Source organism: Palaemon carinicauda, chromosome 8 (genome assembly GCF_036898095.1).
Source record: "Palaemon carinicauda isolate YSFRI2023 chromosome 8, ASM3689809v2, whole genome shotgun sequence".
Lineage (NCBI taxonomy): Eukaryota > Metazoa > Arthropoda > Malacostraca > Decapoda > Palaemonidae > Palaemon > Palaemon carinicauda.
The window spans coordinates 60,794,772-60,811,245 of record NC_090732.1 but is presented as its reverse complement, the minus strand read 5'-3'; the positions used below and the strand labels follow the sequence as shown (position 1 = coordinate 60,811,245).

The 16,474-nt window shown below is 42.8% G+C and overlaps 1 protein-coding gene across 1 annotated transcript in view; it reads right to left on the bottom strand.

Annotated features, from left to right (window-relative positions):
- LOC137645741 (uncharacterized) overlaps positions 1-16,474 on the bottom strand; it is a 326,800-nt gene that overhangs the window by 43,904 nt on the left and 266,422 nt on the right. The window contains exon 8 of the mRNA XM_068378640.1: positions 3,632-3,819. Coding sequence (XP_068234741.1) covers positions 3,632-3,819 — 188 coding nt within the window. The remainder of the gene's footprint in view (positions 1-3,631; positions 3,820-16,474) is intronic.

Below are 16,474 nucleotides of genomic sequence, written 5' to 3'. Positions count from 1 at the left end.
TAAGTTTCCTAAATCTGAGAAATGGCTACATTCCCACCAGTTTTGAAAAATGCACTGGACTACCAGGAATTAAGCTCATATAGACCTATTTCAAATCAATCCTTTGTCTCAAAACTGCTTGAATATGTAATTCTTGAACAACTAGTCAGCCACTTAGAAGTAATAGAAGCTTTGCCTGACAACCAATCTGCTTACAGAAAACTATACTCTACAGAGACAGCCATCTGCTCTGTTCTAAATGATATGCTAGAAATGATGGAGGAAAATAGATGTGGTATGTTAATACTGCACGATCTCAGTGCTGCTTGTGATACAGTGGTGTATGAACTGCTACCGAATCCTTGATAGTGTTAGAGAATGGATGACATTTAAACAATTAAAATTAAATGAGAAGAAAACTGAATTCATGGTGGTGGGCAAGAGAAACTGCGTGAGAAACTTAGGTGATATTCAAATGAACAAAAATAATGGCTTGGTGCCGATATCTAGTAAAGTTCGAGATCTAGGTGTATTTCTTGACTGTAACCTATCTCTAAACGCCCAAATAAATAATGTAATAAAAACTGCTGGTTATCATCTAAGAAATATTGTGTTTATAAAAAAGTACCTGGACAAAAATTCTGTAAAGAAACTTGTGATAAACTGTGTTATTACCAGGATTGACTACGGCAACTCTATCTACAACAATTTATCAAAAGTGCAACTTAAGAAATTACAAAACATAATAAACAGAGGAGCAAGACTGATAAAAGGTGTCCCACCTAGAGAAAGGATCCCCCCTATACTAATCGATTTACACTGGCTGCTGATTAAAGCGAGAATTGAATTTAAAATATATACAATAACCCACCAAGTTATCAGAACCGGACATCCAAAATACTTGAAAGAATTGCTACACATTGCGCAGCCAACAAATCGTGTCGACACGAGAATAGTTACAGATGGCTTCAAACTTTTGGAACCTAGATATATGTCTACTTTAGGCTACAGAGCCCTTAAATATGCGGCCCCGAGACTATATAATAAGCTCCCACGAAACATTTGAATGATTGAAGACATTAAGGCTTTCAAGAGGAAACTGAAGACTTTCTTATTTCATGAGTCTTTTCACAGTGACAATTTAACAGTATATGAATAATATGTGATATGAAATGTTAAATACTCTGAACAAACAAGGTAAAACGTCAGTGGAGGTCCTGTAGATAGTGGGGTTCCCCTGCTGTATGTAACTGGAAAAGCAGCTATCAAAGTAAAAATAATTAAGTAAGCCTGTCCATAAACAAATGTTCACAGACATAAATAAATAAACCAACTCGATAGCAATACCTCCTTAGCGGAGGTAATAACAACATTAAATAGATCCGTCATGTATTGGTAACTTTGTAAAGAACTTTGTACGAAACCTTTCAGAATTTTTTACCTGAACTAGTGAAGTTTGGTTTAATATCATGGGAGTGGGAAGGTATAGCCATCAGAAGAGATGCAACAGTAGTCTTTTCCCAATTGCACTTTTTGTACTTGCTCAGGATATAACTTGCAAATCTTGCATGAAAGTACGAAACAGAGAAATGGATCAAGCTTCCAAATGCAAATCAAAGTCAGCGCTATGACAAAATAAACCCAAGTTAGGAGAGATGGCACTCTCCACCATGACATGCCTCTGAGAGGATAAAATTTCTTTCTATGGAAGGAAAGTAGTAGTTGAAGGACATGGATATGAAGGAGCAAACTCAAAGAGAGCTAAATAAATGCATGCAGTTTAAGGAGGGACAGCAGGAACAACAGGGTGGCAAGACAAAAGTCCATACAACTCTGCTGAGAATGAAGAGTAGAGAAGTCACAAGTTTCCCCAATTTCTTGTGAAAATGAAAGAGGCACAATAACATATGCCTATACTGTATATGTGTACAAGCAGACATTAAGAGAAGCAAGAGCAAGGATAGGAGTTGCTAGAGTTACATAATCATGAGCAAGTTTCAAAGACTAATGCAGCACCACACATGGAAATGGGCACAAAAGCAAATTGAGGAGCAGGAGCAGCAGAAGGAATAAGTGTCAAAAAAAGTGCAAGAACCATAAAAACCCTTGGGTTTAAAAAAAGCTTTGGCTGTCTGTGCTACTGCAACAAAAATACCATCAGAAGGGCTCATTAGCTATTTCTTTTTTATTTTCAAGTTTCTAAGAACCTATTCCTATCCAACCTAAATTATATTGAGGGCTTTATCCTCTGGATTACCTTAATAATTTTCTGAGAAACATAACCCTATCGCATAGAAATGCCGTCTGTAGATATAAATTTCAGAAGTGATATACAATTCAAAAGTTTGATTACAGCACTGTAACTATAGATACCATTAATATTCTCTCTTTTATACATATATGTATTTGATGCCAACATGATGGCTGCAAGAAGGCTAAGGTAAGGGTTGAATGTATCAAGATTACTGAGGCACCAGAGGTGGCTTGAGGTAATGTCAAAGATTCTAAAGGTTTACTCCAAAGTATTTTTAATGAAATTATTATCTTAAAGTTCTAACTAACCTAGAGTTGTCAACTGATATATCAAATTCCTCTGAGGAGCTAATATGTCTCTATCTCTTACCTTAATGCAAAGAGACTGTCAGAATTGACTTCAGCAGACAAGTACAATCCTTTACTTGACTTAACAACTGAGCAGAGAGAGGTATAAATCAATGGTCACTTCATGGACCTTGCTGGTTCTGCCATTTTTACAGCTTTAATGTTTGCTGATCAACCTGGGATTACAGGATACAAAGGAGTTGGCTCCAATAAATTAACTACTACATAGGGGATTTATGAATTTCTAAAGCACTATGGAGGAAGCTGTAGTTGAATCTACCATTTTTTTTCAACATACCAATGTTCTGCTACATAATAGTTTGGATCTAATGGGGAACTTGAGATTAGAAGTGAGGAAAGGAAACAGGAATGGTTGAAAGAGTGGCAGTAAGAGAAACAGAGAGAATGGAAGAAAGAATATACTGGTCAAAACTTGATCATCTGAAAAGCCGCCACTTTATGGGCTTCATCTTTCTCTCTCCTATCCTTATATTCAATAAAGGATAACACTCTATGATCTGAAAGACTGAGGCGCCTTGCATTTATGCACCTCCATACTTACAAATAAGAGTGAGAACCATACTTGATATCATAATGCTAAGTTTCACACTGGCTTGCATAAAATGCCATGTTGTACTTGGATACAAACAAAGCCTCATATTGACAGATACAGAAAAGCATAAATAAATAGACATCATTGATACCACACCACATTTATAGCTGTATGGTGACCTGAATAATAATTTTCAAACCACTAATTTTCTCTGTTCTGGATAAGTTGTTCATCATCAAGTAGAATAAGGTATCAAAAGCCACTCAATGAAATCAAGTGTGAGGCTGGATATAACAATGAATCAACACTTACCAAACCACCACAACTAGAAAAATATTGAGTAGTTCCAAATAGTCAAATATCAATGTTGGTAACCCACCAATAGTCTACCCATTTAAGAAATGTCTCACCTGTTTCCTAGTGGAAAGCCTGAAAGAAATGTTTGTAAATTATGATGACATCATTATTACAACAAATAAAAAAAAAAGTATTACGTACACAGGTTTTCGATCTAAAAGCATTTCCAGTTCATCCTTCTTCTCAAAGAAAGTGAAGATATCTTCTTTGGCTTTCAACTCTTTCTTCTTTCTCTCAATCTCTTCTAACACCTGTTTTCTCTTATATGCATATAATTGTTTATCAACCTCGTCATTCCTCATCTTTTCCCATGCTGAATACACATCTTCCTGTGGGTAAAATAATGTAAAACCATATTACATAGGATTAGTCAGATTCTAATTTTCTTTATAAAATGAGCAACCAAAAATGGGAACAGCAAAATTTGGATAAGATTTATTTCTACACTGTACTCACCCCATGTTGATATGGCTTCTCTCTGAAAGCTTGACTCTATCAACATTCACCACTGAGCTATAAATTTTCCAGTTTTCTTCCCTTTCAATAAACTTGTAAAGTACAGTAATACAGGGTACCTCAACATACGAGTGTCCCTACGTACAAGAAATTTGAAATATGAGGAAAGTTTCGAGCAAATTTTTGCCCCGAGCTACAAGACAAATTTGGGATACGAGGATACGAGACGGTTTCCTAGGCGACCGCTCGGTGGCCAAGAGTGCGAGAGACTGCTCACGAGGACAGCATAGCTCATTCTTTCCCATCGGATCTCCGTCGCGTAAAGTTATCTCCGAGCATCGGCAGTAGTATTTGCATTTTTTACGTGTTTTTTTGCGTTAATCAGTACAGAATTACGTGAATAAGCAATGAGTCTAAAGCAAGCGAGTGCAAACAAGGGTAGTGAAAAGAAAAAGTGTATGATGACAATCAAGATAAAGCATGAAATAATTGAAAAACATGAGAGTGGTGTACGAGTGACTGAGCTGGCTCGCCAATATGAGAAGAGTACATCAACAGTATGTGCCATCCTCAAGCAAAAGGATGCTATAAAGAAGGAAATCAGAGACATGTTAGTGAAGTGGCAGGAGTTTTCTGATTTTACAGAAAAGAAGCACCCGAATGAGTTGGCGTGTGGTCGTGCGTTAAGCCTTTTGTGACGACACTTGTGTATGTCATTTTCATAACATTTTGACGGGGAAACAAAAGCTAACATCCCTAGATAGGTTCCTTTTAAAACAAAAGCTAACATCCCTAGAGGGGTTCCTTTTAAAAAGGCCAGCAAAAAATGAAGGTGAAAGTGCGTCAAAAAGTGAGACAAAATATGCCAAGCCGGAAGAAGAAGAGTAAAAAAATGAAAATAAAAACAAAGTTAGAATTAAGTTTAGTGTAACATAAGATTAACATTTACTTTTAAGTGTGTGTACAGTAAGCTAATTTCATTTGAGTTAAATTTAAAGTTTAAATTATGTTGAGTAGTGTTACAAAAGTGTACCATACCGTACCGAACGGGTTGTCATCAAGTCTCTCCCTCCTCCTCCGTACACACCGCTGTTAGCTGCTACTATCTGTCTCGAAGGTAAGAACTCCATAATAAACGGATTTTGAGCGAAGCGAAAAATCTATTTTTGGGTGAGATGGCCATGTCGTCCTGATGGAAGTTCCTAAAGGGTAGCTTCCTTGGGTATATATAACTACGGCAATATTCCCAGAGAATTTACCTTAAGGTACCCAGAATTCTAACTCCTGGAGCGAATATCCCTAATAAAAGAACCAGAGATATCACGAAATATCAGAGGACGTATTCTTGACACGCCACATAGCAATCTGCACCCCGAACAGAGTTAACACTTCGAAAGGGTCAATTGGCAAGAAAACGAAAAAGAGAAAGAAAGGAGAGCCGCTCGCAAGGTATCTCTCCTCTCTCGTTTCGTAAGCGTGCATTGCGCCGCTCACGGCACCATCTGTATTCCTTGTAGCGATACACGAGGTGCTACAGATACTGTGTGTAGGGAGGTGACCTACAGCCCTTTAGAAGAAATGGAAGGGGGGGTCCATCAGGACGACATGGCCATCTCACCCAAAAATAGATTTTTCGCTTCGCTCAAAATCAGTTTTTTGGGCTCAGGCCATGTCGTCCTGATGGAAGTATACCCGAGCATTACTGTATCTGTGGATTCTCAAAACGTGCCGTACTCCCCAAAGGTATTTCCCGGCCAACTAGACCTAGAGACCTAAGATGTTACCGTCATACATCTTTTCAACTAACCATAGACCATGTTAGTGCTTCCTGCCCCCTACAGGGAAGAGTCATACTAGACTCTGGAAAAGTCTCGAAGAGTACATATACCTATGTATGAATAACAGACAAGCCAATATAGTGGTCTCACCCTATATCATGTAAAGCATAGTTTGTAAAGAACCACTGAGTCAATATGAAATATCGACCAGTTCCCCGTTCAATACTGGATTGGACAAAGGTTTATATCCGAGTAGGAGGAAAACTTGCATATCCGCCACCGTCCCCTTAGGGCATGGAGTCCTCCCGCCAAGGGAAAACATAAACCAATGCAAAGAATGCTTGCATAAAGGAACAATCTATTAGAATTATCCCAGATAAATATACATAGAAACGTAATGCTAAATTATTTCAAATAAATTGACACAGGTGAAGGACACGCAAGGTTCACAAGAACTAGTTTATTGACAAACAATAAATAAAAAAGGTTAAACAACAATTATATATATATAAGAGGAGGATAACCAATAAATAAGCATAAGCATGATAGTAAACAGAAAACTTGTTTATCTGAAAGAAAAACATTAGCACCACTTTTAACATACCGAGGTATCAAAATCATAAAAGTCTGTATTACTAATCAGTTACATTAGCGTTAGAAACGCTCGGCACACATGTCTGCACTTATGCTAGGTTCACCTTTGAATGTGGAACAGTCAATGTGGGCAACCCAGTGCCCTAACACTTAGTTTGTAGAACAGTTCGTAACTACACACTCACCCCGGAATTAATCGTCCCAATTAAATCCACTGTTCCTCGCAGAGTTAAACAGCAGGGTTAACGACACTACCCGCTGCTACCACAGACCTCTTCAGTTGCTCCACTTGCTTCGCATAGTGACGAAAGAACACTCTGGAAGACTTCCAGCCAGTGTATGAACGAAGATGTTCGAAATCCATACAATTAAAGAAATTTAAGGATGAGGCAACTTTCCTCGGATCGTGACCTGCGGGTGTACTGTCTGGATCCGCTCTGCGAATAAAATAGGTGATTTTCACCCTAAATTGTTTCAGAGATAAATTTGAGCCTGATGTTTCTCCCCTGAATAGTTGACCACCACTGAAGTCTGAAGTTCTACAAAAATAGACCTTTAGGCATTCCACTGGACATAGAGATGCATCTTCTTTCAGAGGGCAGATTCTCCAGGGACCCCACCTGTTGGTGGGTAACTCGTTCTTGGCGAGAAACGTAGGATCCGGAAACAGGTTCAGTTCTCCCCCATCCAAGAACTGAACACGACCCTCCTCTCTCGAGAGGGCTACAATTTCACTAACCCTGGCCGCCGACGCGAGCGCAAACAGGAAAATAACTTTTTGGGTCAATTCCTTTAAAGTACACTCCTCATTGTTCAACAGCGAAGCGAAATGAAGAACTTTATCTAAAGACCATGAAATGGGCTTTGGAGGTGCTGATGGTCTGAGCCTAGCACAGGCTTTCGGAATTTTATTAAAAATATCGGTAGAGAGGTCGACCTGGAAGGCATATAAAATGGGTCTTGTCAAAGCAGATTTACACGTTGATATTGTGTTGGCTGCTAACCCTTGACCATGGAAGTGGATGAAGAAAGATAAGCAGAAGTCCGTCGAGATCTTTTGCGGATTCTTCGCCTTGACAAAGGCCACCCATTTCTTCCATGAAGACCCATATTGCCTTCTAGTAGATTTGCACTTATATTCCTCTAGGAAGTCTATACTATCTTTCAAAATCCCGAAACGTTTTCTCACCGCTAGGGAGAGAAAATCATGAGCTGCAGGTTCCGGGTTTTCTGTGATGAAGCGCAGACAGTCGCCTTCTGAACTCGCTGGGTCAGAACTGGATCTGGTAACGGTAGACACTTCAGCCGTAGTTCCAATGGCAGAGGGAACTACACGCTGTTCGGCCATTTGTGAGCCACTATTGCCGCTACTCCCTTGAAAGATCTCAGTTTGTTGAGGACCCTCAATAGAAGGTTGTGAGGAGGAAACAGGTAAATCCTGGACCATCTGTTTCAGTCGAGGGACATCGCGTCCACTGCTTCCGCCAAGGGATCCTCGTACGGGGACACGTAAAGGGGTAACTTCTTGTTGTCTTTCGTCGCAAAGAGGTCTATCTGCAGTTCTGGGACTTGACTCAAGATGAAGGAGAATGATCCTGCGTCTAGGGACCATTCCGACTCTATCGGTGTGAACCTGGATAGAGCGTCCGCTGTCACATTGTGGACTCCTTGAAGGTGAACTGCCGACAGGTACCACTTCTTCTTTTCCGCCAGTCGAAAGATGGCCAACATCACCTGGTTGAGTGGTGGTGACCTCGATCCTTGTCGATTCAAGCATCTCAAAATCACCTCGCTGTCCAGCACCAACCTTATGTGGATCGAGCGACGAGGGGAGACTTTCTTCAAGGTAAGGAGTACTGCCATAGCTTCCAGAAGGTTTATGTGAAATGTCTTGAATAGATTGGACCAAGTTCCTTGGGACTTCTTCAGATGAGAATGACCTCCCCACCCCTCCTTCGAGGCGTCTGTGTGAATAGTCAACGAGGGGGGAGGTGGCTGAAGAAGTACCGACTTCTTTAGTTGCCTGACTTGGGACCAAGGCCTGAGAAGCGTACGTAGACGAAGCGGAACTGGTCTTATCAGATCTCTTCGCGCGTTTGATGCATAACTTCTCCAAACTCCGGCTGCATCCTTTAGCTGTGCTCTTAGCACCGGGTCTGTTACTGAGGCAAACTGGAGAGAACCCAGCACTCTCTCCTGTTCGCGTCTTGATATCCTTTCGGAATCCAGAAGTCTCTTGACAGAACCAGCTATCTCCTTTCTCTTCTTCGCCGGGATGGAGAGTTGGTGTGACACTAGGTCCCAGTGGATTCCCAACCCCTGGAACTTTTGAGATGGAGAAAGTCGAGACTTTTTTCTGTTGATCTTGAAGCCTAGATACTCTAGGAACTGGATCACCTGTAGGGAAGCTTGCAAACAGTCTGTCTTGGATGCTGCCCACACCAGCCAGTCGTCCAGGTAGGCTACCCCCTGGATTCCCTTTAGGCGTAATTGTTTGAGAGCTACGGTCGCAAGCTTCGTGAAGATCCTTGGGGCTATGTTTAGCCCGAATGGCATGGCTCTGAAGGCTTAGAGCCTTCGATGTAGCTTGAACCCTAGGTAGGGGGAGAGTTGACGATTGATTGGAACGAGCTAATAGGTGTCTGACAAATCTATGGAGACGGTAAATGCCCTCTTGGGCAGTAAGGTCCTTATGTGTTGCAGTGTTACCATCTTGAACTTGCAGTTCACTATGAACTTGTTGAATGGCGACAAGTCCAGAATGACTCTGAGTTTTTCTGAGTCCTTCTTGGGAACACAAAACAGCCTCCCTTGGAATTTGATGGACTTTACCCTTCGGATTACAGTACTCTTTTCTCCAACACTTCTTGAATTTACTCCTCCAGAACGGGGGTGTAGTGTTGGAAAAATCGAGGGCACGGGGGTGGAGTGCTGTACCAGCTCCAACCCAGTCCATTCTTGAGTAGGCTGTAGGCCCAGGGATTGAAGGTCCACCGATCCCAAAAATTCTGAAGTCTCCCTCCTACCAGTATCATCTCACTTTGACTGTTGTTGCCCTGAGGCCTTGCCTCCTTGACCGCGACCACCCCTGAATCCCCTCCCCCTTGAGGGGCGTCTAGATGAACCTCTGGCTGCTCCTCTAGGCTTCGCTCGAAAGGTAGTTGACTGCCCTTCGAACGCTGGGTTAAATGCCGGAGACTGCATCGACACGGATTGGGGTACCCCCTGGTACGTGGTCGGGGTTTGTGCCACCATCTGGGGCACTGTAGGCATAGGAAGTTGCTGCTGCTGCTGTCTGAATGGCTTGGCTGGCCGAGAGGGTAGCCTAGTCTTCTTAGTCTCCCTCTTTGGTTGGGGACCCTCATCCGGGGAAGACTTTCTCTTGAGAGATAGGCCCCACTTCTGGAGAAGGTTTCTATTCTCCATGGCGGCCTTATCTACAACCTCCTTGACCGCTTCACTAGGGAAGAGGTCTTTGCCCCAAATGTTGGAGGAGATTAGCTTCCTTGGCTCGTGCCTCACCGCAGCCGAGGCGAACACGAACTCCCTACAAGCCCTCCTAGCTCTGACGAAGCTATAAAGGTCCTTCGTCACTGTGACTAGGTGTGTCTTAGCCACTACCATGAACATTTCATGGACCTTGGGGTCACTTGCCATTGTCTCTAAGAGTCATTTGATGAGACATTGAGGCAGCAAGTCTTTCTTTTGTCTCAAGCTCCCTTCGCAAAAGAAAGTCAGACAGCTTGGGGAGGTTTTCACCGAACTGACGTCCGGCAATATCAGCCTCCAACTTCCCGACTGAGAAGGTAAGATGGACGTCCTTCCAGTCCTTGTGGTCCATGGGTAGGGCCAAAGACAGAGGTTTACACTCCTCCAAGGAGGGGCATGGCTTACCTGCCTCGACTGCTTTCAGCACAGCCATAAACCCTTTCTGCATAAAGGGGAAGGCTCTAGAAGGAGAGGACACAAAGGAAGGGTGCTTCTTACTCAAAGCAGGTACCTTTGAGTTTGTGAAGCCCCTCTCTTTCATCGAGCTTGACAGTAAAGCTTGAGCCTTAGCGTGGTCCAAACCATGACCTCCTTCGGCTCCGTTTCTTCCTTAGAGGCTGGTTCCTTCCTTAGGCGGACATAGCTGTCCGGGTACGACTCCTTGCTGGGCCAGAATTCCACCTCCTCAAGGGGGACTGAGCCCAAATTCTCCGAAATGACGATTTTTCCCGTCGTCATAGGCATGTGCTCGGCATACTTCCAAGGGTTAGCATCTGAGCACAAGGGAAGGTCTTTCACGCTGAGCTTCTTCTGGGGCCCACTTGATGCTGCAAGTCTCCGCATCTCCAGCTTCATTGCAGCAGCCTTCTCATTATTTTCCATTCTGCATCTGTTGGATCATTCCAACGATGGAGGAAAGGGTCTTTCCCAGCTCATCTGGGAGAGAGGACGATGTTGAGGGAATAGGTTCAGGGGCCTGAACCGGAGTAGCCGACACCTCGTCGACCTCTTCCTCTTCATTGTCTGGAGCCTGCTCTTCATCCTGGTCTTCCACCAGAGGGTCATCTTCCAAACGCTCGGACACCTCCGACATCCTATCGTCCAATTGGATGTCCTGCAGGGCGTCCGCGACTTCAGCATCCATGGGGATCTGAACCATTGGTATCTCCACTTGAGGCTGGGGAATCACTGCCTCAGCTGACGCCTTGGGGAAAAGGTAAGCCCTCATCTTCTCACTTGGAAGATAGGGCCCAGAAGTGTTCTTCTGAAAGCCCCTTACCCAGGTACGAAGCTTCTCCCTTGCTGCGTCCCTTGACTCCGCCGTCTTAGGGGAATCAAAAGCCTCAGTAATCAGGTTTGTGCACACGGTACATACCTGCGGGTCCCAATACCGGAGATCACCTTTGGAGACTGCGCATACTGCGCGCCTCCTACACAAATCATGTCCGCAGAAGTTCTTGCAGCGGACGTTGCAGAAAACGCTTCCACACTTCGGATGGTCCTCCTGTAAAGAGAAGAAAATTCCATGAGTATCAAGTGAACTACGTATCACTGGATATACATAGCTTAGCATAACTAAACTAGAAAGGAAAGACACACCCTTGTATTTCCCGCACAGTCAATTGCTGCAACCTTCCAGATAATAAAATTGTATGGTTAATCTATTCTAGAGCAACCAATAAATAATTTCCAGAGGAAACAGGTGTAGCTCACACCCAAAAAGTGATTTTAAAATGCTGGATAGTAGACAAGAAAGAACTCACTTTCTTTATCTGTAGGGTTACACCAAAGGGCTGTACAAGACAACAAAAAAGTGTTAGAAAAATTTAGTGTTGTAACAAATACTATACTATAGTTTTCTCCCTACAGCATATACCATACTGAAAAATACTGGCTACAGTATAGAAGGTAATGTGCCGGCCGGCACACACCTTAACTAGTTACAAAGTATACTACTTATAAACTATAAGGTGGAAGAACGCTGGTTCAAAGATAGCACCCGGCTGCCGGCCGCCAAACGTAGCGGCCGGCAGAACCTCGGTGTGTTTCTATTGCCGGCCGGCAGCTAAACAACAACCGCACCCGGCTGCCGGCCACTAATCGTAGCGGCCGGCAGACAATGGTGTGATATATAGCCGGCCGGCAAAGGTATACAACCAATGCCGTCCGGCAGCAAAAGAACCAGAGAACTCCGACTGCCCAGCTGCCGGTCACTCAGGCCGGCAGGGGCTAGGGTACAACACTAGAAGAAAAACAGAATGGATGCCGGGATAAGAGACTGTACTGCCTCATAACCCGGCAACCCGAAAGAGTGCACATAAGGAAGGGGAGAATATAACTTCAGGCTTCCTGACCAATGCCATCTGGCTCTTCAGACAAACATGGATGAGAGACCAAGGGAGGTCCGGGCAGCACTCAAAGCAGAAGACCCTTGCTGGCCGGCACGCACTGCCGGCCGGCAAGGGACTGAGTCAACCCCACATCCTAACCTATGCTAGGTACAGATGTAGAATGACAGACATGAATGCAATGGCTAGGCCATCACTAAGGAAAGAGGGGGAAAAGGGAGAAGAGGGTCCTGCCAACCTTGCTCTAGTAATGAATCACCCGCAGCCAAGAAAACTCATCTTAGCCTAGGGGAGATCCGAGGAAGAACGCCATCAATACTTGCCAACTCCCTCGGAACCAAAGCAAGGAAGGCGTTGCTATTCACAGAAAAGAGGATCTCATCCTCCACACCGAGAACAACAACACTGGACTACAGTAGTCTGCTAGATCACAAAAAGAAGGAATCATCTCGTACAGAAACCTTCGAAAGTGAACTAAGGAGGCTAAGCCTCCTATGTCTGCTGTCAGCCTAGCAAGGGAATCTCAACCACAAGCTAGACAGAAACAGACTCAGACTAAGAACTCTGATGTCCTGCCCCCTTCCTGAAGCCAGACTTACTGGAAACAGGAAAGAACAGAAACACCCTAAAATAGTTGTATCTAAAGTCAATTCAGATAAACCATTAGGGTTAAGCCCAAGGCTTAAACAGAGGGAAAGGGATTGCACACCTTCTCCGAAGAGAAGAGAGCAACCGGGGAGTGTGAGAAAGTATACTATGGCCCCATAGACAACTAGCCTAGGCGCAAAGAGAATCGATTACCTAAATCACCGAACTCACTCGTATACTATCTTGGAAGAAAATCAACATAATCTTAAATGTATAAAACTGCCTAAAGCTTCAATAAAATTTTAAAACACTCGAAAATCTGAATATCATGCAGGAAAGTACTAGGGCCAAACAACTAGGCTACAAGGTCTAGCGTAGGCCAGAATTGGCAAATCCTTCGCCAAAACGGAAATACTAAAAGCATCATATAAAGAAATCCTATGTAACGCTGAATAGCTAAAATTATTAAAGCAAAACAGCCGGGAACGTCGCTCTGGCTAACTAAATAACTCATATATAGCGAGCGACAGCGTCCAGGACGCCTCCGGTAGGCAACAGCTCTTGTAACAACGATATCACTATCGAATCACTTTAAAATTACCAAGAGCTTACATTTATACATAAAAGAAATAATACTCAACTTATCAGAAGCAGAAGAAGTTGGAGAAAGCATTATAAAGTTGAAATAATCCAAGAATTGCGAGATAACACAGGGAAAAACACCGAGTTGTTGAGCTACGCAAAAAGGAATACAGATGGCGCCGTGAGCGGCGCAATGCACGCTTACAAAATGGGAGAGGAGAGATACCTTGCGAGTGGCTCTCCTTTCTTTCTCGTTTTCGTTTTCTTGCCAATTGACCCCTTCGAGGTGTTAACTCTGTTCGGGGTGCAGATTGTTATGTGGCGTATCAAGAATACGTCCTCTCATATTTCGCGATATCCCTGGTTCTTTTATTAGGGATATTCGCTCCAGGAGTTAGAATTCTGGGTACCTTAAGGTAAATTCTCTGGGAATATCGCCGTAGTTATATATACCAAAGGAAGCTACCCTTTAGGAACTTCCATCAGGACGACATGGCTTGAGCCCAAAAATGTCAGATTTTATTGCAGATCATAACCAGTACATAGGTATTTGTAGAAGAAGCATACACTCTATTCGAGTCAAATGCTTACCAACAGCTCTTTGACTACATCAGACAAGAATTGATTGCTTAATACCATATAGCGTACATAACAAACTTAATAGAGATGCTTGCGTCATTTATGCACGCTGACAGAGTAACCGATATAAAGGTACATACTAAGAAGCACATACGACGCAGACTTGAAAAACAACTTGAACTGTGCATAAAGATCATCTATGGAAATAACAATAGACTCCTGGTCATGGCCAGCAGTATCACTTTGGAGAAACTTGCTTGAGAAAACATGACGAGAATAAAGCTTGACCCATCTTCATCTCATAATCAAGTATGGAACATGTCATAACCAAATCTGCAGTACTTCTTAGAAATGTCATTAAGGCAGAGCAATATAAAAACCAATGGCCCCATCACCGAGATGTGGTTGATGAGTAATATGTCAGTACACAAGATCTGTTGCAGATGTTTTTGACCAGGCTGAAAAAATAAGCTTGACCTAAATTCATCTCATATTCTGAGTATGGAACATGCGATAACTAAATCTGCAGTACTTCTTAGTAATGTCATTAAGGCAGAGCAGCATGAATAACCCTGGTTCCCTCACCGAGATTAGCTTGATGAGCAATATGTCAGAACACCGGATCTGTTGTAGATGATTTTGACCACCCTTCTGACTGGACGCAAAGGTTCTGAGGCGACTACAAGTCAAGACAAAAGTTAGTATGGTCGTTTTCCCAAGATCTTATGTATGGAGTTATAATGGGTAAGCTGAAGACATCAAAGGGCATTTTACTTCCCTGGGCTGTGAAGACCCTTAAAGGAAATATTAAGATCATAACGATTTTGAACCGTTTGGGCAATGGAGTATCATACTGTACTCAACACTGGAAGAAATAGACACAGCACTTTGTCTGCAGAAACAGGATCAGCAATATGGATTGGGTGTTTTGTTACTGACACAAACACATGTTGGCGTTCCAACAATACTAACATATGACAACATAGAGACAAGAAGAAACTCAATGGAGCAGGAACATCCTGTTGTGTGAATGGAATCATTGTTTAGCCACAGGTATCGACAGTCGCTCCACGCCCTCGCCAAATCGTCATACAAAAGGACAAGGAATGGTCACTTCCTGCAATAGCATCTATTCGACCATACCATGATTGCAGTGAGAGAAAATTCCCAACTGCTATAACTCTAGATCATCTTATGGATGTACAGGAGGAGGCCACTTCAGCAAAGAATAAAAACCTTTCATAGTTGTTAGTGGGGATGAGTGACCCGACAAATCAACAAATGAGCTCATGGACAGCCTTCAACATTCTGATAAGTGACAACGTGGACATAAAGCCCAAAACAGTAGGGTACTTACCGATAATCAATTCCCCAGCATCTCAATGTCAACTTTGCATCAAATACTTGAACAGGCAAAGAAAATAATGACTACACTCGATCTTCCAGAAGTCATCTGCATTTTCTATCAAGCCTTGTACTCCAAAGCGGTAGAGGTCATCTGGCAAAATCAGGAAACCTTTCGGAATGTGATCTTGCAAATGGGAACTTTTCACACAATATACAATCTCCTGTTCATACTGGGTAAGCGGTTTGGAGAAGCTGGACTTCGAGATTTGGCAGTGGTGGAGTCATTGCAGAAGGATCAATCAACAGTGTGACTGAAGGTTGACACAACCGTAGTGTTCGACTCCACAAGATCATTTATGAAGCATTGATGCATCTAATGTAGAAAGGTTCCAAAGAGTGGATAGAAGAAAATCACATAAATTACTTGCCAGCACTTTGATGCCTGATGAACCTTGCTACTGAAGTACATGCCCATCAACAAACAAACTTTGTCTGCACTCCTGTTTGGTCCACTAGCATCATTCAAAGTGTCCTATCTGAATCAGGAGGAAATTCTGCTGGCTCTCATTTGTGCCTGCAGGGAAGGCAACTGGATAATGCACCTTCATGGAATACACAGCATGATTCCTAAGTGTTTTGGTAATGACAAGCAAATTTTGCCCACTACCTATTGATATAAAATGTTCAAATGACAAAACTTGAATATACTCCTGTGAGTTGCCAACACCTTTTGGAAGGCAGATTCTCCATTCAGCTCAGTGAAAACAACATATTTGGACGTATCCCAGTCAACCAAATAGTGAAAGAAACTGTTAATTGGGACACGCAAACTCTTGGTGGGACAAGAGGTTTTGGCTTGAAGCCAACAGCAGTATCAAAGTACTACCTGACTGCAGAACATCAAGGTCTTAAACATCCAGATCTAGTACCATCTTACATTTAGAAGGATGAATGTGATGTCCAGTCTGTAATTGAAGTACTGGAAAATAACAGGATCGACCCTTTCAAACTGTATTCGATAAACTGAGGGGTATATCTGGTATCACATCACAGAAAAGTGTTGCAAGCGATCTCCTCACAGCTCAAGATCAGGGTAAGAAGTCATACCATGAGTTTGTTGATTTAAGACTCGATAAAGGCAATGCCTTCTATAACCCACTGAATAAGTTGCAACTGAAGTCATTTGACAGTTTGAAAAGAAGCAAAGCTAAATCAGAAAACAA